The sequence below is a fragment of the Mustelus asterias genome, chromosome 4, assembly GCF_964213995.1.
Source record: "Mustelus asterias chromosome 4, sMusAst1.hap1.1, whole genome shotgun sequence".
In the NCBI taxonomy this organism is placed as follows: domain Eukaryota; kingdom Metazoa; phylum Chordata; class Chondrichthyes; order Carcharhiniformes; family Triakidae; genus Mustelus; species Mustelus asterias.
The window spans coordinates 30,556,954-30,579,228 of NC_135804.1; the positions used below are offsets into that span (position 1 = coordinate 30,556,954).

The 22,275-nt window shown below is 42.1% G+C and overlaps 1 protein-coding gene across 4 annotated transcripts in view; it reads left to right on the forward strand.

The window, feature by feature from the left end:
• The window catches only part of ap1g1 (adaptor related protein complex 1 subunit gamma 1), a 119,945-nt gene that overhangs the window by 87,580 nt on the left and 10,090 nt on the right, over positions 1–22,275 (forward strand). For all 4 annotated transcript variants that reach the window (XM_078210757.1, XM_078210755.1, XM_078210754.1 and 1 more), the window contains exons 18-20: positions 349–487; positions 3,074–3,200; positions 19,519–19,620. In XM_078210757.1, coding sequence (XP_078066883.1) covers positions 349–487; positions 3,074–3,200; positions 19,519–19,620 — 368 coding nt within the window. The remainder of the gene's footprint in view (positions 1–348; positions 488–3,073; positions 3,201–19,518; positions 19,621–22,275) is intronic.

The following is a 22,275-nucleotide window of genomic DNA, read 5'->3' on the forward strand; positions in this document are numbered from 1 at the left end:
CTTTCTGTTGCTTTGCTAACCAAAAGTACTTGGGAATGCTGAACTGTTTTAAACCTTTCAAGTGGGTACATGTTGAACATCACTGACGGCAAAGAATATGGAAACCTGTGTGCTGGCAAAAATACTAAATTACTGAATTATGATAGCAAAATAATCTTTTTCTAATTATGAAGGAAATATTGCTATTTACCAGAAAACGTCTGCTAAGCAGAAGGGTATAAAAAGTTAGGTAAACTTTTCAAGTGAGTTTATTTAATTTCATGAGGATAAACTATTATCTAGAATGAATAGAACCCCTGGTAAGTAGTTGAGGAATTATATGACTAAAGCATTATTTGTATCCATTAGATCTGCACTGTTGGAACGAATGCCTATAATGGAGAAGATAACTAATGGGCCTACAGAATCTGCACAGACTAATGGGGAGGCAGAGCCCGTGATAGTGGAACCAAAATTGATACCTGGTGCTCTTCAGTCTAGTAATCAGGTAAAGTTAAAAAAAAATTCAGTGATTGGTGTATTTCCTCTAATTCCACCACTAATGATTTGAATAATAAAATTTTTGACTCATTGATTATTTTAGGAACTACTGAAAGAAACCAGTATATATGTGTTAAATCAGACCTTTTGGGATTTTAAAAATTCATTCTTGGACTGTGGGTGTCATTGCTAGGCCAGCATTTATTCGCATTACTAATTGCCCTTGATTGCTGCACTTTGTGTGGTGTAGGTACTGAGTTCCAGAATTTGACCTTGTAATTATGAACAAAATAGCAACACATTTCCAAGTCAGGGTGGTGTCTGACTTTAAGGGAAACTTAGTACTGGTGTTCTCGTGTACCTGCTGTGCTTGTTCTACTAGACAGTTTTGGAAGGCTCAATCATGGAGTCTTGAGTTGCTGCGGTGTATGTTGTTGACTGTACACTTGGGTGCATTGGCCATTCTCAGTGTACCCGAACAGGCACTGGCGTGTGGGGACTAGGAGATTTTCACAGTAACTTCATTGCAGTGTTAATGTAAGCCTACTTGTGACAATGATTATACTTTTCCAATGGTGTTCTGCCATGTGGGGAGTGTGAATGTTTCAGGCGAATGGATTGCCAGTCTAGCATGTTGCCTATGTGTGACTTTGTGGGGCTTTTTGAGTATTGTTGGTGCTGCACTCCACAAGGCAAGTAGGATACTCCAGCACAGACCTAATGTGTGCCTCAGAGATTGTGGGCAGTCTGGGAAGTTGGGTAGTTTTACTCCGACTTGAATAACAAATTTCTTCATAGCAAACTTGAAATACATTAAGATTTGCTATTTAAAAATAACCGTGGCAATTTTGCACTAGTGTTTGTTTTAAGGTTTAACTACAAGATTAATATTGTTAAATTGAGAGAGAACAGAAAAGTATAAATTTAAAATTGAGAGTCTACTCAATCAAGCCATTAAATAGATAATTTAAACACACGTTTTAAAGTTTAATTATTGTCACAAGTAGGCTTACATTAACACTGCAGTGAAGTTACTGTGAAAATCCCCTAGTCGCTACTCTCCAGTGGCACCTGTTTGGGTAGACCTGAGGAAGAATTTAGCACAGGCATGTACCAAAACTAGCCCATCTTTCGGACTGTGGGAGGAAACCGGAGCACCTGGAGGAAACCCACACAGACATGGGGAGAATGTGCAAACTCCACACAGACAGTGACCCAAGCTGGAAATCGAGCACAGATCCCTGGCGCTGTGAGGCAGCAGTGCTAACCACTGTGCCACCTTGCTGCCCATGGGGTCGGGCTTAAATAACCCCTGAATGCCTTGGGCAAGATAAAGGGTAGCTCTTAACAAAAAATGCAGTAGCTGTCAAAAGTTTCCTTTTTGCTCAGTCCAGAATTATAGTAGAAATATTGTGGATTCCTTATCAATTATATTTGTCTATACTTCCACCAAAAGTTCAGCAGAATATGGCAAGAAATATCATGGCCATAGTGTCCAAGAGGTTTCCAGGTTCAGTCTACAGTTCTTAATGGGTGGTCCAGTGACACAGTGGTTAGCACTGCTGCCTCAGCGCCAGGGACCCAGGTTCAATTCCGGCCTCCGGTCACTAATGGAGTTTGCACATTCTCCCCATGTATACGTGTGTTTCCTCCCCCACACCAAAGATGTTAGATTGATTGGCCATGCAAAAACTGCCCTTTAGTGTCAAGGCACTAGCAGGGTTAATATGTGGGGCTATGGAGATGGGGCATGGGTGGGATTGTCATCGGTACAGGCATGATGGGCTGAATGGCCTCTTTCTCTGCACTATACGGATTCAATGATTCTTGCAAAGTCAGGTGATTTCAAACAGGACACTGGGTCAACCCTAAAGGCAAATGTGCTTTTAAGGATGGCATCAAGCTTGTCTGTGGTACCCACCCATTCCACCACCTCAATTGTCCAGTGACTTATCAGCACTAATTTTGGAGGCTCGTGTGGGGGGAAAGTACAAGAGTTTCTAATGAGCTCAGAGCTATATCTCACCCTTTAGGTTTGAATGAGGGGAGAAATATGCAGAAAAGAGAGCAAGGGAAAAGTGTTGAAGCTGCTTTGAGTGCTTCCTATCTTTTTGTGATGCAGCTTTTAACTTCAAAAAAAGTGTCCATCATTAAAAAATTCTGTAATGGGGCTTAATAAAATTTATAGGCAAGTACAACGCTACGTACGATAGTTTATCTTGCAATGACACTGTCTTTAACGTTTTGAACACTAAACTTTTTATTTATCCTGCCGTCTTTGCAACTGACAGTCTTGACATACTTTGATTAGCTTGGTGAGAAATATATTTCTATGTTCTATGAGCAATTGAAGGATTCATATTTTAAAGTAACGCAGACAAAAATATTAAGGAATAAATTTGACAGTTGAGGTAGATCTGAGGACTGGGTAATTGATATGCAAGTAATAAAATTAATTGCATCAGTGCCAGATTAATTCATTTAGAAACAGGTCTAATTAAATTGATCCATTATTGCTAATTTCTGAACACTTAAGGCTTTTGATAGTTTGTGAGAATGTATAAAATATAGCTTTTGTTTTGTTCTTTTCCAGGCTAATGACTTGTTAGACTTGCTTGGAGGAAGTGATGTGCCACCAGTGATTCAGACTGTAGCACCCAGTAAACCAAACACAGCTGGTGGAGAGCTTCTGGATCTGCTAGGAGGGCTGGATCTATCAGGTTAGCTTGATGTAAAGGTTTTGATGTTGGGTGCAAGTGGCCTTGACTCTACTGACACCAGGGCTGGATCTTGTCAAAGCAGTGATGGCCCCAACAATGCTCTGAAAAGTCAGGCAACCAGGTGGTTTGGAGGAGCCCCCAGCTGCATTTTATGTCAACCTGCAGCCAATGAGCTGCTTGGGTTACCCTCCTTTTAAGGGATGAGAGTTTCCAGCCAATTGGAGGACGTTGGAATGTTGCAGTGACCATTAACACTGGAGGTGGCCGTCAGTGGGCCAGACAGCCAGAAGAGGTGATGTCTCCCTCTGAGCCTGCAAGGAAACCACTGTTTCAATCGACAGTCCCCACATGGTGGTAAAATGTCAGTGGCAGCAGGAAGAGGCCATTAGTTGGACACTTAAATGGCACATTTGGCCTCTGGGTGGGAGGGCATCTTTCACATTCCCTACCAATAGCAGAATGCCATGGCAATTAGCATTCCACCTACTGCCTCCTTCCTGTTGCTGCCTATATAGCTCCCGAAGGCCTTATAAAATTCAGCCCCAAGGTACTGGTTTAAATGACTGTTGAAATGTTTAAGTATCTAAATCTAGTAACAAGTGAAAGATCCAAGACACAAATGAAGTAATTCACTCGCCGAATGCGAGAAGCAATTGAAATAAAATGCTAACATTGTACGTAGCAGAAGATATAATGAAAGATTACCCATTGAAAATGGAGTTAGTTTAACTCCTTGGGTATAGATTGTTACGGAAACATGATGGAACAGGAGCTTGGGCAACTTAATGAGGCGGAGTATTTGAATATCAAAATGAAACATTTGGAAGGCAGAGATCAAAGGTTTGTTGCAATTAAAAAGCAGGTGGGGAACCTGTTTGGCGATTGGTTCACCAGGAGGATGCCAGCATCTTAGAAAATAAGATCAAGGTGTGTACAGATAATGTATTAATGTAATAAGTGATTTCAGCTAACTCAGTAAAAACTGGGAATACCACAATGAAGGTTTGGCAACCAAATTTGAACTAAGATAAACGCAGATGAAAAAGCTACTGGTTCCTTTTCTGCTTAAAAAGAAGTGTTGCCTAAAATCAGTCTTAAACTTTGCTTTTACAAGTTTGCACTTTTGTGACTGAACAAGATAATGCTCCAGATTTGCTTCTATATACCCTTAAAGGTTTCCACGTTCATCTCATTTCAAAACTAAAGTCAGGTTATTGTCAGTCTGTCATGGATCCCACTAGATGGAACCTTGTTGATTTGCTTCTTGAAAATAGTGACATCCATCCATCCTATGTAAATATGGGCCCATGATTTCATAGAATCCCTACAGTACAGGAGGTGGCTATTCAGCCCATAGTCTGCAATGACTCTCCAACAAGCCCTGTCCCCATAACTCCACATATTTACCCCGCTAAACTCCCCTAACCTACACATCTTTTGACACTGGGTGGGGGGGGCAGCAATTTAGCATGGCCAATCCACCTCATCTGCACATCTTTGGAGTGTGGGAAGAAACCCATGCAGACATTGGGAGAACGTGAAATTCCACACAGTCATCCAAGGCCAGAATTGAACCTGGGTCCCTGGCGCTGAGGCAACATTGCTAACCACCATACCACCCTAATTGCTGAAGTAGGGCAACAACCTGAAATTTCCATTAGTTATTTGCCCTGGCTCAATTAATTTCAATGAGATTTTGTGCTGCAATTTTCTGGAATTTTGAGCTTAATGTTGCAGGGAGGGAAATTGAGCATCTGGGAACTGGTTGAATACATCTGTGTATTTCCTTAAAGAGCAGAGGAACATTCAGGATATGTAAAACAGTGGATAAATTCAATGTCAACTCTAGTGTACAGGGATTGGATTGAGGAACAGGCAAAAAAGCTTTTTTTTTCACAACTTGTGCATTTCAAAATATGGTAGTCATGATGTGGAGATGCCGGCGTTGGACTGGGGTAAACACAGTAAGAAGTTTAACAACGCCAGGTTAAAGTCCAACAGGTTTATTTGGTAGCAAAAGCCACACAAGCTTTCAGAGCTGCAAGCCCCTTCTTCAGGTGAGTGGGAATTCTGTTCACAAACAGAGCATATAAAGACACAACCTCAATTTACATGAATAATGGTTGGAATGCGAATACTTACAACTAATCAAGTCTTTAAGAAACAAAACAATGTGAGTGGAGAGAGCATCAAGACAGGCTAAAAAGATGTGTATTGTCTCCAGACAAGACAGCCAGTGAAACTCTGTGGGGGTTACAAATAGTGTGCCATGAACCCAATATCCCGGTTGAGGCCGTCCTCGTGTGTGCGGAACTTGGCTATCAGTTTCTGCTCAGCGACTCCGCGCCGTCGTGTGTCGCGAAGGCCGCCTTGGAGAACGCTTACCCGAATATCAGAGGCCGAATGCCCGTGACCGCTGAAGTGCTCCCCAACAGGAAGAGAACAGTCTTGCCTGGTGATTGTCGAGCGGTGTTCATTCATCCGTTGTCGCAGCGTCTGCATAGTTTCCCCAATGTACCATGCCTCGGGACATCCTTTCTTGCAGCGTATCAGGTAGACAACGTTGGCCGAGTTGCAAGAGTATGTACCGTGTACCTGGTGGATGGTGTTCTCACGTGAGATGATGGCATCTGTGTCGATGATCCGGCACGTCTTACAGAGGTTGCTGTGGCAGGGTTGTGTGGTGTCATGGTCACTGTTCTCCTGAAGGCTGGGTAGTTTGCTGCAGACAATGGTCTGTTTGAGGTTGTGCGGTTGTTTGAAGGCAAGAAGTGGGGGTGTGGGGATGGCCTTGGCGAGATGTTCGTCTTCATCAATGACATGTTGAAGGCTCCGGAGGAGATGCCGTAGCTTCTCCGCTCCGGGGAAGTACTGGACGACGAAGGGTACTCTGTCCACCGTGTTCCGTGTTTGTTATCTGAGGAGGTCGGTGCGGTTTTTCGCTGTGGCGCATTGGAACTGTTGATCAATGAGTCGAGCGCCATATCCTGTTCTTATGAGGGCCTCTTTCAGCGTCTGGAGGTGTCTGTTGCGATCCTCCTCATCCGAGCAGATCCTGTGTATACGGAGGGCTTGTCCGTAGGGGATGGCTTCTTTAACGTGTTTAGGGTGGAAGCTGGAGAAGTGGAGCATCGTGAGGTTATCCGTGGGCTTGCGGTACAGGTGAGGTGCTGAGGTGACCGTCCTTAATGGAGATGCGTGTGTCCAAGAATGCAACCGATTCCGGAGAGTAGTCTATGGTGAGCCTGATGGTGGGATGGAACTTGTTGATGTCATCATAGAGTTGTTTCAGTGATTGTTCACCATGAGTCCAAAGGAAGAAAATGTCATCAATGTATCTAGTGTATAGCATCGGTTGAAGGTCCCGTGCGGTGAAGAAGTCTTGTTCGAACCTGTGCATGAAGATGTTGGCATATTGAGGTGCGAATTTGGTCCCCATGGCTGTTCCGTGTGTCTGGATGAAGAACTGGTTGTTGAAGGTGAAGATATTGTGGTCCAGGATGAAGCGGATGAGATGTAAAATTGCATCTGGAAACTGGCAGTTGTTGGCGCTGAGCACGTCTTGTAGAGGTTGCTGTGGCAGGGTTGTGTGGTGTCATGGTCACTGTTCTCCGTGCTCAGCGCCAACAACTGCCAGTTTCCAGATGCAATTTTACATCTCATCCGCTTCATCCTGGACCACAATATCTTCACCTTCAACAACCAGTTCTTCTTCCAGACACACGGAACAGCCATGGGGACCAAATTCGCACCTCAATATGCCAACATCTTCATGCACAGGTTCGAACAAGACTTCTTCACCGCACGGGACCTTCAACCGATGCTATACACTAGATACATCGATGACATTTTCTTCCTTTGGACTCATGGTGAACAATCACTGAAACAACTCTATGATGACATCAACAAGTTCCATCCCACCATCAGACTCACCATAGACGACTCTCCAGAATCGGTTGCATTCTTGGACACACGCATCTCCATTAAGGACGGTCACCTCAGCACCTCACTGTACCGCAAGCCCACGGATAACCTCAGGATGCTCCACTTCTCCAGCTTCCACCCTAAACACGTTAAAGAAGCCATCCCCTACGGACAAGCCCTCCGTATACACAGGATCTGCTCAGATGAGGAGGATCGCAACAGACACCTCCAGACGCTGAAAGAGGCCCTCATAAGAACAGGATATGGCGCTCGACTCATTGATCAACAGTTCCAATGCGCCACAGCGAAAAACCGCACCGACCTCCTCAGATAACAAACACGGGACACAGTGGACAGAGTACCCTTCGTTGTCCAGTACTTCCCCGGAGCGGAGAAGCTACGGCATCTCCTCCGGAGCCTTCAACCTGTCATTGATGAAGACGAACATCTCGCCAAGGCCATCCCCACACCCCCACTTCTTGCCTTCAAACAACCGCACAACCTCAAACAGACCATTGTCCGCAGCAAACTACCCAGCCTTCAGGAGAATAGTGACCATGACACCACACAACCCTGCCACAGCAACCTCTGCAAGACGTGCCGGATCATCGACACAGATGCCATCATCTCACGTGAGAACACCATCCACCAGGTACACGGTACATACTCTTGCAACTCGGCCAACGTTGTCTACCTGATACGCTGCAAGAAAGGATGTCCCGAGGCATGGTACATTGGGGAAACTATCCAGACGCTGCGACAACGGATGAATGAACACCGCTCGACAATCACCAGGCAAGACTGTTCTCTTCCTGTTGGGGAGCACTTCAGCGGTCACGGGCATTCGGCCTCTGATATTCGGGTAAGCGTTCTCCAAGGCGGCCTTCGCGACACACGACGGCGCAGAGTCGCTGAGCAGAAACTGATAGCCAAGTTCCGCACACACGAGGACGGCCTCAACCGGGATATTGGGTTCATGGCACACTATTTGTAACCCCCACAGAGTTTCACTGGCTGTCTTGTCTGGAGACAATACACATCTTTTTAGCCTGTCTTGATGCTCTCTCCACTCACATTGTTTTGTTTCTTAAAGACTTGATTAGTTGTAAGTATTCGCATTCCAACCATTATTCATGTAAATTGAGGTTGTGTCTTTATATGCTCTGTTTGTGAACAGAATTCCCACTCACCTGAAGAAGGGGCTTGCAGCTCTGAAACCTTGTGTGGCTTTTGCTACCAAATAAACCTGTTGGACTTTAACCTGGTGTTGTTAAACTTCTTACCCATTTCAAAATAGCCAGCAACAATTAAAATCTGAAGAAAGGAGAGTCCACACTTGTAATTAATTTTCAATGCCACGGATTCATTTTTAGTGTGCAAGAGGCTGATGAATAATGAACACTTCTTCTTTAGAAGAACCTCTGAATACTAATCGGGATCCTTCCTATTAAGGAAGGCTACCAACTTTCCTGTTACCAAAGTGTAAATCAGACAGCAACTTTGGCTCCCACCCATGCAATTAATTAGCAAGTTGCTGCTTGAATTGTCCTGCTTCCTCTCATGCTTACTAATACACTTGGCACTGAAATGCAGTGAAGTTATGGTATTTAGTCACTAGATTTCACTAAACTTCCAGGAAAAAGTTAGGGTTATCTGTATGCAAGTACATATCTAATGGCACGATAAGTCTTGATTACTGCTGAACAACCTCTCGACACCAAAAAAACTTTTTACCAGTATGCAATCTCATTCTTCAGATATTAATTATCATTGGATATTTTAAAATATTTTTAACTTCTGTCTCATTGCTCTTAATCCCATGTTTACTTGCCCCTCTTTTCACTCTCTGATCTGGTATTGAATTAATCATGTCAGCTTGCATTTCCTGATACAGACTCTGTACTGCCTCAGTCAGGATTCTTCAGTATGATAGTGGTTGTCTGAAAATGTAAGGGTAATGAACAGCTGGCACCAATCATTTGCCACTGACCACAAATTTCAGACCATTTAGTATGCAAGACAAGAATGTTCCAAAGAAAGTGGAATGTAAGCTAAGCATTTTTCGCTCCTTGATCAGTGAATTAAAATGGATATGAAAAAAGTAATCTATACAGACTTCAGACTTAAGTGATGAGAAACATCATTGCAGACGGTTAATGTTTAAGCCGGCTTAAGGATGTATGGTGAGTGTAAATAGGGGCTGAAGGAGAAGCATAACATCAAACAATAGAACTTTCTTCACTAACGAATGAATGGTTGAAGAGGAAGTTCCAAACTCTAAGGTAAAAGTAGTGAGGTAATTGAAGATGACTGGAACACAATTGAATAACCTGTTTATTTCCTAGAATTTTGGATGAGAGGAAAGTGCAAGTTTTACTATTGAAATGTAATATTGAATTTTATGATCACTGTGTTCCATATTTGGCCAAGCATGAGACTTGTATTGCTGTAAAATAATGGCACTGATCTCTTTTGGACAGCTAGCACTGTCTTGAGAAGTTGGAACAGGAACTCCTTGGGTATATACAAATATTTGCAGCAGGGTACCATGTTAAAAGTTTAAAAATGCTGGGATAGTATAACTGTGGAAAAAAAAATAGAAAAAGAGAAGCACAAGTAAATGAGTTTTAACGTACTCAAGGTAGACTGCCTATGCTCAAAATAAGTTGGTCTTGTACGATAATCTGTTCATTGAAGTAATTTCTGCTGCTCTTGAGGGAATGATGTGCATATGCTTGAAATATTGCGTGGTTCAGGTGCTAGTGACCTTTGAAGGGGAGTTGATCACCCATAACACGCACACTCGATAAAGGACTTAGCTGCATAGAGGAGTTGTATGAGGTGGTCTTGGAGAGAGAGGGGTAGCCACTGGAATAAAGATTTTCATTTTATTTTTCAATGGATTTCTTCAACATCCATACGAAATAGGGGTACTCCATCTGGAGTTTGCCTCAGATACTGCACTTGCATTTTAATATATCCTCACCTTACCCCATCTCATTTGTCGAAGCTATTTCTGAAGTCATAATGAGCCACAATAATATATTGTACACATGCTTGTTGTGCAAAGATAAAATTATGGTGTGCTGACTGCCTTGTGTGTCTTTTAATCCTTGACCCAGTACGCCTGATAAGGCAACCAGAATCACATTATTGTCTTAGCTTTTCCTCGCAAGTAAACATAATAAGTAGGCTACTACCAGGGTCGTTGCTTGGGCCACTTTTTGTTTTTTAGCATAGATGATCTGATGCAGAAACAGTAAGTAGGGAATGCAGTGGGAAAAGGGAAATTTGCAAGTGGAAAATATATTGCTTTTGGGATGAAAGTCTGAAGTATAAGTGAACAACATGAGGCAGAGTGGTATTATTTCAGAAAGACTTGGAAAGAAATCTGCAAAGGATATATATTAGCACAAAAGTAGACCATTTGGCCCATTGTCCTAGCACTGAATCTTGGAAAGCATTTTGATTAATTCCCCTATGCTAATGCGCTCCATTAATTTTTACCTTCCTGTTAAATTTTACTTCAGTTGTTCACATCTCCCTCTAGTGTATGGCAGTCAAAAATCTGCATTTGAATCTGTATGAGAACATACCAGAACACTGGGTGGAACTTAGCTAGCCACTCGGCTTTAAATTGTGCTGTTATTGAAAAACCCGGGTTTATGTATTGGTCTATTAAACACTGATTACATCCCTGCTCAGCCTGTCTACTGAATTGTACATTTTTAAGCAGGAGTTTCTGGAAAGCGATTTGATACATTAATCCTAGCTAATTTTTTGTTCTTTTTGACCCTATTAAGGCCAGTTGTGTCCCTACTGCTGCCCCAGCACATGCAGTGAATAAGGTAGGCAATTGAAATGCAAGTTGAGATATCTGTCCTTTTGACAGACATCCAAGTGACTTTCACTTCCCACACCTTCAAGAACCCCTTTCACATTTTTTGGACTACCATTTTGCACGCCAGTGATACTTGAAAACATGAAGATTTTTTTACCACGCACCATTCTGAACTAAAGTTTTTGTATATGGAAAACAAATATGCAAATTTGATTTTTCCCCATAAATTATTCTTGTATGGGTAATCAAGTTTTCTATGTGAATCCGTTTTAAAAGTTAATGAACAAAGTAGAAAGAACCTTTTTGATACGTAAATACAAATAAGGGGCAGAAATAGGCCATTCGGCCCCTTGAGCCTGCTCTACCATTTAATAAGATCACGACTGATCTGTTTGTTTGTTCCACATTCCCATCTAGCCTGATAACCTTTAAAAAACCTTGTCGACATTGTACACTACAACTGGTTCTAGTGCTATCATCATTGTTTTTACAACTTTGTAAGTTTGTGAAACTACAATCTCAGTCTTGGTGAGAATTCAAAGATGGTGGCTTTCATTTTGATTGAGTTAAGGTGAATTTCAGCACCTTCAGAACTTGATGTTGGAAAGGCAGCTCAACAATGTTGGCAGTTCTCTTGGCGTTGAAGGTACTGGAACGATGTAAAACTGGCGGTTGAATGCATATGAAAACTGACCGTGGCCTTGTCACCGGAAATAGTTTGCTATCCAAAGATGTGTAAGTTAGGTGGATTAGCCATGGTAAATGCACAGGGGTATGGGGATAGGGCATGGGTGATGGGGTGGGCCTGGGTAAGGTACTCTTTCAAAGAGTTGGTGCAGACTTGATGTGCTGAATGGCCGCCTACACTTTAGGGATTCTATAATTCTGTGAAAAAGCCTTGAGGTTGCAAAGCTAGCAGTGGCGATGTGAGAGAAGATGCATCTGAACTTGATGTCTAAGTTAATGAGGATATGATGTAATAAACAAAACGTGGAGATGTGTCAATGGAAAATAGAATCGCAGATACTGTTGAACCTCAGGATGTGAGCAACAACAAATCATATTCATGCAGGATGTCATTACCAAACTGCAGTGAGTAGGATGGAAACATAATTGGAAAGACATTTTCAGGAATTTTTCTAAGTTTTGTAAGGTTTCTCCCAGCCGTATCCTGAACTTGTATCTTCCTTCACTTTCTCTCCCATCTACCCTTATACCCTATTGTCCATAAAATCCACCACCTGTGCCCTTGACCCTATTTTCACTAAACTGCTGACCCAACCTTCTTTCCTGGCTTCTGTGTTAGCAGATATTAAAGGTTTTGTCTGCAAGTACTGTCACCCGCTCCTTCAAATCTGTTGTCATCACCCCTCTCTGTAAAAATAATAGCTCTTGATTCCTCTGCCCTTGTAAACTTTATTTCCAATCACTCCTGTCCTCTCCAAAGACACCTCCAAATCAGTGCCTATCTTTCCCAGAATTCCATGCTTGAATCCCTCCAAACCCCTGCCAAAATCAAGTTGATCACATTGATAGATACGTGGAAGCAAATGCCATTTAAACTATCTAGAGGTACTCAAAACAAATAGGTGTCGACTCAATTTTCCGACTTGGGTGGAGTTATTACCTCAATTTGGGATTGCATGTGCTTTGGAGCAACCGTGACTAACTTACTGCCACCAACTCTGATGCAATGCATAGGAAAACAATGCAATGTCAGCCACAACATTGTATTTAGACCATCTACCATAGTAAAACATTTCACAAGAATGTCCAACAACTGATAACCTATGTGAATTTCCTCTGACTTTTCACATGGTTGACCCACAGCCTCCTCCATCACCTGTACTGTTGCCCAGCTAGGTGGGACTGCACTTTCCTGATTCAAGTTTTATCGATCCATTAGAGTTATAGACAGGCACCTGCAATGGTTTCTCTGATGCTCCCGTATTGTTAACTCTGGTGTCTTGTAAGAATCTACTTTTGCCTCTCCTATTTCTCACCCAAATGCTGCCCCTCAGCAGCAAATGCAGTTTCAGCATGTACGCTGAATGTTCTGATTTCTTACTGGACCATTTGTAGCCTTTATCATCATTTACATTCCCTTTGTCTTTTGGTCTATGCCATTACTGTCAATTACACACTCCCTCACCCTCTCAGTATAAATCTTGTCCTACTTTCCTTGTCTTTAGCTTTGACGAAGGGTCATCCTGATTCGAAATGTTGGTTTTATTCTCTCTCCACAGATGCTGTGAGACCTGCTAATTACAATCTTATTGTGGCTGTCATTGCATTGTTTTCCTACGCATTGCCTCACGAGTTGGTGGCAGTAAGACAGTCATGTTCGGTCCCAGCAAAATCTGTCCCGAAGCACATGTAATCCCAAATTGAGGTCACAACTCCACTGAAGTAGGAAAAGTAGGGAGTGTTTTGTGTACCCCTACATAGTTTAAATGCCATTTGCTTCCAAGTATCTATCGATGTGTTTGAATAAGCTATCAGGCAGGAAATGGCACATTGACCTGTAATAAAAACCCTGACAGCAGGAGATGAAAAAAAGTACAAAAGTTTTCCCTGACTTCCAAAAAAATTAATTTGCAATGAAAGAGCACTACCTTGTGGTGTTCAAAATAAAAACAAAATGCTACCGGTTCTTGGGGAATTGATACTGCTTTAAGAAATTGCTGTATTGCATGAAGTTTAGGACTGCTACAAAGCAATCATCTCGCCAGTTGCTAAACTCAATACAAAGGTCTGCAGGAATTGAGGCTATGTTTTTAGAGTGAAACATTTGTCTGCTTAATTTGAACTTTTGCATCTTGGATTTCAATGTGATTTCCCAACTGCACATCAGTGAATGGAGCCTGCATGTTGTTGGCCAAAATTAAGTAAATTAAGTTTTTGTTCAACTAATAAATAAAACTTGTTGTCGGTGTTGTGGAATTTTGGTTCAGAATAAGCAGGATGAGTTGAGAAATTACTTCGCTGATGGTGGTGAACTTTGGGAATTCTCTACCCCAAATGCTCTATCATTGAGCATGTTCAAGACAAATCAATAGATTTCTGGATGCTAGTGGCATCAAGGGATATGAGGATAATTGGAGTAGATGATTGGCCATGATCTCTGAATAGTGGAGCAGGTACATTGGGCCAAATGGCTGCCACCTCCTCCCATGTTCCCAGTTAAAGGAGACCATATTTGCACATTTATTTTAACAATCTCAATGTTTAAGTGAAACAGCTCACTGTTTAGAAACCAAGATAATTTGTAATTCTGTTGAAGAATATGCTTAAAGTCCTGCCTACGTAAAGAGTAATTTTTGCAAGATTGGATTATTGCCGTTTGACACCTTGGTAACTTGAGATCCATTTCTGGGTTGCTCATTGTCACTTTAGAAATTGATCAGGATCGTGTTGGCTTCTGTGTGTATGTAATCCGTACATTACCTGTTGTAATTGTTCCATGCTCCACAGATATTTATACCATTTCGTAGAATCCCTACAGCGCAGGAGGCGGCCATTCGGCCCATCAAGTCTGCACCAACCACAATCCCCCCCCCCCCCAATCCCCATAACACCATGCATTTACCCTAGCTGGTCTCCCTAATACCAAGGGGCAATTTAGCATGGCCAATCCACCTAACCTGCACATCTTTGGACTGTGGGAGGAAACCCACGCAGACATGGGGAGAATGTGCAAACTCCACACAGTGACCCAAGCCGGGAATCGAACCCAGGTCCCTGGTGCTGAGGCAGCAGTGCTAACCACTGTGTCACCCCTATTTACTGTGGAGAAATGCATCTTGAAAAGAAGTGACAGCTAGAATAGCCTATATCATCATTGACAGTCCCTTGTGATCAAGGATGATGCTTTCACCTCAGTTCAGTGGGTTCTTTCTGATAAATCTACAAACTGCCATAGGTGGTGCAGGGAGGATTTAGTTGATGAGCTTGGAGATTTGTGCATTCTCTGATGCTCTGACTTTGTCTCTGTATATTCATGACATAGCATCTTGATGTGATTGGTGAATTTCCAAATGAACCTTCTCCATTTTGTTTTATTTAAGAGCCAGAGACTCCCATAAGTTAACAGGGATTTTTTATCTGTGTCCAAGAACATCCCTAAAACCTGCTGTGTTCTGAGTAGAATGTTAGCTTTGGGACTGTCGTATGAGGAAAACAAATGACATGTCCTGCCCAGTGGTTTTCACCTTGATATGTTAACTTGGGAGTGTTGCTGCTGTGGATCACCTTTCCTGCCACTGGATTCCACTAGATTTGAAGAATAAAGGCAACGTTCTGTATCCAGTGCTTTGAGGTGCCTTTCTTCATTGATTCGGGCATTGCTGGCTGAGCCAGCAGTTATTGCACATCCCTAATTGTTTAACTGAGCGGCTTGCTAAACCATTTCAGAAGACGTTGCTGTGGATCTTGAGTTGCATGTAGGCCAGAGCAGATTTCCTCCTCTAAAGGGCATTAATGGACCGGACCATCAGCAATGGTTTCATGGTTACCATTAGACTTTTGATTACAGATTTCTATTGAATTCAAATTTCACCATTTGCTGTGATGGGATTTGAACCCAGTTCCCCAGTGCATTGCCCTCCCTCTCTGGATTACTGGTCCAGTAATAATACTACTGTGCTATCACCTCCCCTGACTAGTTTATCCTAGTCCCTGAAGCATATAAGAATGCAGACTTCATTAGTGCCTGGTAAACCATGACGTTGGTCTCCGATTTCAGATCCCTGTCCTCCAATATGCTCTTTTCAATTTAGCTGAGGGGAGGCAATGGTGCTTTTCATCGTTTTCTTTTAGCTTCGTCGAAAGGAGGCTCCTGAAGTGCAGAACGTTGCCCACATTTTTCAGGATCCCACTGTTGATCGGTTGTGCTGTGGGAATTTTGTTGGAAGAGGGGAGGTCCTTGGTTTTCCAGATGTTTAACGGAAGACCAATTTTCTTGTGTTTCAAAGGAGTCAACAATAACTTGGAACTTTGTTTGAGTGAGCATGCACAATGACTGTTATCTATCTGCACACTGGAGCTCAGTAATGAAGTTGGAGTGGTTTTAGGTTGAAGGTGACATAAGTTAAATAGCTTCCCTTCCGTTTTTAAATTATCTCCAATGCTGTGTAATTATCTGGAGATCTTAAGTTTTGTTTGAAGTTTATTTTGTAACAAGTAGGCTTACATTAACACTGCAATGAAGTTACTCTGAAAATCCCTTAGTCGCCACACTTCAACGCCCATTCGGGTACACTGAGGGAGAATTTAGCATGGCCAATGCACCTAATCAAGGAAGGAAGGAAGATGGAGAAAAATGTTTGTGTGATGGCACAGCCTTGTTTGACCTTCATTGCATAGGGTATGTGGTGGTTCCATTGGGGATCTCTGTTTGCAGGTTATCGTGGAATAGGCAAAGGACAGTGACAAATTTCTGATGGCAGCCAAATTTGAGGCGAATGCTCCATAAGCTTTCACAGGTTAAAGAGTTGTAGGTCAAAAAAGGCCATACACAGCAGTTAATGCTGCTCCTTGAGATTTTTGTTGCATTTACCACAGTGAGGATAATGTCTGTAGTGGTGCCTCTGGGGGGGAAACAAGTCTCTGGAAATAATTCTTTTTGACCATTGGGAGGAGGCGATGAGGATCTTTGAAGTGATCTTCCCTGTGGCAGATCATTAATTTATATAGTGGTGTGGTGTAATCGCTCAGGTAGGTAAACCAAATACACACAGATCTGCATCTGCGGGAATTATAAGGCTCATGTTCTTTGGCCTAACATAGAATGCTCAGAATAATCAATTGCTTTGGCATAATCCTTTTGACATTCTTCCAAATTTCATCCCAAGGAATTATGTAATTTGAGGAACATGACTGGAATGTTCTTGAACTGCTCACCACCCCACATCGATCACGCATCCTGTACAAACATTCAGTGGTAGTTGTACTATGTACTTTGCCACCACCCTAAAATGCATACCCACAGCAAATGTTCTCCGACTCCATGGCCAGTTACAAGCCATGGATGAGCCGGAGTCTTGCTTAACAAAAGACTGAAGCCCCACCTTATTTGGCTCCTGTCAAAAGCTGCATCTCTTCTTCACAACTTCCTCCTCCCTGGCTGTTTACTTGGGCCAGATAATGAACTATTTCCTGCTTTACAATGAAACCTCAACAGACAGAAGCAAAATACTGCCGATGCTGGAAATCTGAAACAGTTCTGATGAAAGGTCACAGTCCTGGCACATTAACTCTGTTTCTGTCTCCACGGATGCTACCAGACCTGCTGAGCGTTTCCAACATTTTTTGGTTCTGTCTCACTTGGCATATTTGGTTTTGTGGATGGCAAACTACTGGGTGGGTTTCCTGACTAAAAGTTTGGTGGTTGCATACCTAGAGCAAGGCAATAATCATGGCAGACAGTAAGGTTCATCCCATCAGACTGTCCTATCAGTGCAAAACCAAAACACCAAATGTTGTAAATCTGAAATAGGAACAGAAAATGCTTTGTTTAAAAAAGTTTTTTGGGTCAGGTAGCGTCTATGGTGAAACGTAGTTAACATTTCAGGTCAATAACCTATCATCTGCATTTTCTTCTACACTATATCAATGCTCCCTTTCAATTAGGAACAGCATTTTAAGGTTCATATTTAGGAATTGAGAATTGTAGCCTGAGGATATGTTACCCCTTAAATCCCGATGTCGATGTTGCAATTGAATCTGGTATGTTACAAGATGAACTAGCCTTTCTTTTAACTTGCAGCTAAAATGAATGGCCATAATCTTTAAGAAATAATCCTTAGATTTTTTTGTAAAGCTAGAGTTCAAATTTCATAGCTGTTGATCCTTTATTCGGTATTGTGTACAAGAAAATTAGACCATGTCCAAAATGAGTGTTTTTAATCTAATCATTGCAATAGAAAAAAATAATCTGAGATTGGTTTTAGTGCAAGGAGGTGTGGCGTTAAGAGTAAATAATTCTCAGCCATGCTTGGGCATAGTCTGCATCATGCTGAGGTCATTACTGAGGGAGATTGACTCAGAGCTGCGGATAATGGCAACGGGTGTCAGGGAGGGGGAAGAACTGCCTGTGTTCTTTGTGCATATAAAGTTCCTCAGTTTGGGGATAAAGTCAGCTTTTGCATACTGAGTTTACCACTTTCCTAAGTGGATTAATCTAGTGTCACAATTAATAGTTAACGCAAGTATGCAAACCATACAAATCACAAAAGTAAAGTAAATAGGGATAAGCATAGATCATGTGATCCCTTGAGCTTGTCGTTCACTGAGATGGTTGGCCTTTTTTATTCACTTGTGGGACATGGGCTTCACTGGCCGGCCAGCATTTATTGCCCATCGCTAGTTGCCCTTGGAGGGCAGTTGAGAGTCAACCATATTGCTGTGGCTCTGGAGTCGCATTTAGGCCAGACCAGGTAAGGATGGCAGATTTCCTTCCCTAAAGGACATTAGTGAACGAGATGGGGTTTTTCAGACAAACAAATGGTTTCTTGGTCATCAGTAGATTGGTTTCCAGATATTTTTAAATTCAAATTCCACCCTCTGCTGTGGCAGGATTCGAACCCGGGCCCCCCAGAATATTAGCTGAGTTTCTTGATTAAGAGTCTAGTGATACCACTAGGCCATCGTCTCCTGATAGCACATTACTCAATACCTTTCTGTCCAATCCCCAAGTCCAACAATTCATCAGTCTTTATCTTGAATGTACTCAGCAACTGAGCACCCAGACCCTCTAGAACAGATAATGCCAAAGGTTCATAACCATCTGAATGATGAAATTTCTCCTCAGTCTTAAATGGTGAACCTCTATTTTGAGACAATGCCCCTGAGTTCTAAATCTCTAGCCAGGGATAATAATGTCTAAGCCACCCTGTCAAGCCCCTTAGAACCTTGTATGAGACATTTCTCATGCTGCTTAAACTCTAGAAAATATAGGTCCATCTTATTCTTATTTGTCCTCTTAGGACAGGGCTCTCAGGAATCAACCCAATGAGCATTTGTTGCACCCCCCCTCTCAAGCAGCTATATTCTTCCATGGGTATGGAAACCAGAACAGCACAAAGCAAAATACTGCAAATCTGAGTTTGAAAATAAAGAAAATGCTGGCAATAGTCAGCAGTCCAGACTGTATCTGTGGAGAGAGAAATGGAGTTAACATTGTCATTTAAGCCCTAACCCAACTTTGATTTGGAACCAAAGTTTTACGGTTGGTAATGGAGTGGAGGTCACTTTGCCCTAATTGTTTGTGCTGGTGCTGTATAAAGAGTAGCTTCATTTTTGAAAAGGACACATCGAATGATAAGTCACTTTAAACATTTGTTTATAAAATAGTTACAGTATAAATATTTCTGAAATTTTTTAACAAATACAGGTTTTGTGTAACATGATATGAAGTAATAAAAGAACACAGTTGTCGGAAGACAACACAAAGTTCTGGAAAAAATGTACCATAAGAATTTAAGATTTTGGCCATTTCATGGCCACTATTTCCTTAACATTTTTGATCGACTAAATTGTGGTTTTGATTTTCAGGTGGAACCATGTCATTAAATGTCCAAGCACCACAAATTTCGCAGGCACCATTTATGTTGGACGGTTTAGCGTCACAGGGAGTCTTCAATGATCTAGCTTCAGGTAAATTTTCTTTTGCCACTGAAATTCAAATGAATGGCTACATTTATTTCTTCCTATTCTTCTTTCCTGAAAGCATCTAAGCGTAGTTTCACATGAAGTGATTTTTACAGTTCTTAAATTATTAATTTATTTTCAGGATTTGGGCATCACTGGCAGAGCCATAATTTAATGCCTATCCATAATTACCCTCAAATGTGGTGGTCAGTTGCCACCTTGAACCTCTCCCATCCATATATGAAGGTACTTGCACAGTCCTGTTGGGTAGGAAGTTCAAGGATTGTGACTGAGGATTGAGGAAAGGCATTATGTTTCCAAGTCGGGGGGCGGCAGCGGCAACTGGAGGAATTAAAAGTGGTGGTGTTGAAGGAGTCTTAATGAGTTGCTGTGTTACATCTTGCAGACAGTACATACTGTAGTCAGTGTGTGGTGATGGGATTAAGTTTTAGTGTAATGCGTGCTGATCAAACAGGTGGCTGTTTTGTCCTGGATGGCGGCAGCTTCGATGTGTTCTTGTGGGTCAAGTGGATTAAGTATCTGGAGGAAGATTTGGGGGGTGGTGATTTTAAGTTGTAGGTCAGCAATGCAAAAGGAAAAGAAGCAGTCCAGAGTAAAAGTAATTAATTGAGCATGGCGATTAATATCAATGCAATGAAAACAGATCTGGTGCTGGTAAATTGTAATTGAAGATTAGCAAACAAAATAATAATGGAATAACAGCTGTCTTTAAAGAAAAGATGGTTTAGGTATTGTTGTGATACTTATGTGGGAGCAAAGTTGGGCAAGAACATAACATAAGAAATAGGAGCAGGAGTAGGCCATCTAGCCCCTCGAGCCTGCCCCGCCATTCAATAAGATCATGGCTGATCTGAAGTGGATCAGTTCCACTTGCCCGCCTGATCCCCATAACCCCTAATTCCCTTACCGATCAGGAATCCATTTATCCGTGATTTAAATATATTCAACGAGGTAGCCTCCACCACTTCAGTGGGCAGAGAATTCCAGAGATTCACCACCCTCTGAGAGAAGTTCCTCCTCAACTCTGTCCTAAACTGACCCCCCTTTATTTTGAGGCTGTGCCAAGCAAAGCTAGAGCTCTCTAGATAGTAAAAAAGTGCATACGACAGATGAGTTTATTCTATATTCAACCTGGTTCTCATGTATACAGTTGAGAGGGAGTGAAAAAGGAAATGAGGGAGGCAAAGGAAGAGTAAGAGAAAAAACAAGGAGCCAACAAAATTAATCCAAAAGTCTCTCTGGACATATAAATAGTGAAAGAGTGGTGAAAAGATGGGTGTGGGCAATTAGAGCAAAATGAAGATCTCTGCATGGCTGAGATACTAAATGAATAAGGGAACAGATGATGGCAAAATCAAAGTGAAAGAGGAGGTAGTGGGATAAAATCTGACTGTGAGAAGGAATTAGGCTGGCTCTACTTAATTGATGTCACCGGGACTGGATCAGACAATACTGAAGCAAGTGAGGGAGGAATTGTGGCAGAGCTTTCCAATCATCCTTAGTTACAGGAATCAAAGGACTGGAGAATTGCTCAAAAAAAGGTGCAAGAGTAAACCCAGCTATGACAGGCCGGTGTAAACTCTGGTGGGAAATCTTTTTAAAAACAACAAAATGAACAGGATAAGGGTGGACTAATAAGAAAAGTCAGCTCAATTTGTTAACGACAGATCACGTTTAACTAAATGGATTTGAGGCCTTTTGTAGAGGAACAGTGGGGCTGGGGTTTGAGTCGAATGCATGGAGATGGAAATAGTGAAAGGCAAATGATCATAATGAGGCAAGACTAGAAGTGAAGGATGGACAAATGAACCCTAGGAAGGCAGGCTGCCATATCAATGGCAATGCTGATAGGGGGATTCCATGTGACAGTCCACAACAACTTCAGTCCTGTTCGTTCTGTTCCACCCATTCCCCATTACAAGCAACTACTGTCCGAGAGAAAATGGATATGGTCTAAAATTATTGAACTTGTTGAGGTTGGAAGCTCTTCAGTGTCTAAGATAAAGATGAGGCTCTGCTCCTCAAACTTGTGCTGAACTATTTTGAGATACTGCAGGAAGCCATGGCCTACAGCAGCTTGCATTTATGCTTTACTTTTAACATAGTAAAATATCCCAAAGTACAATTTGCAATTGTTATCAAACAAATTGTAATGCTGAGCCACATAGTGTATTAGGATATGTGACTAAAAACTTGGTCAAATATGGGGTGTCTCAAAGAAAGGGAGGTGGAGAGGTTTAGGCAGGAAATTTCAGAGCTTGGGGTCCAGACAGCTGCAGACACAGTTGCCAATGTTTAGGCAATAGACGATGGTGAATTAAAATGGCAAGTGATTTGAAGTTCATGGTTCAACTTGCAAACTGAAAGGTGCTCAACAAACGAATCATCCAACCTGCACTTTAAGTAGAGGAACCTGCTTGTAAGGAGCAATTACACTATAAATAAATCATTTTCACCCAGAATGGACATATGGAGCTCTGGGCTATGGTGAGGGAAGAGGATAAAGGGTCTGTGCACCTCCTGTGGTTGCTTGGGTAAATATTGGGGGTAATGGAAGAGTGGACAAGGGTGTTATGGTTAATTAGAATGGATCCTTGGGAATGCGGCAGGGCATAAATGTGTTTGTGATATTGCGCTGGA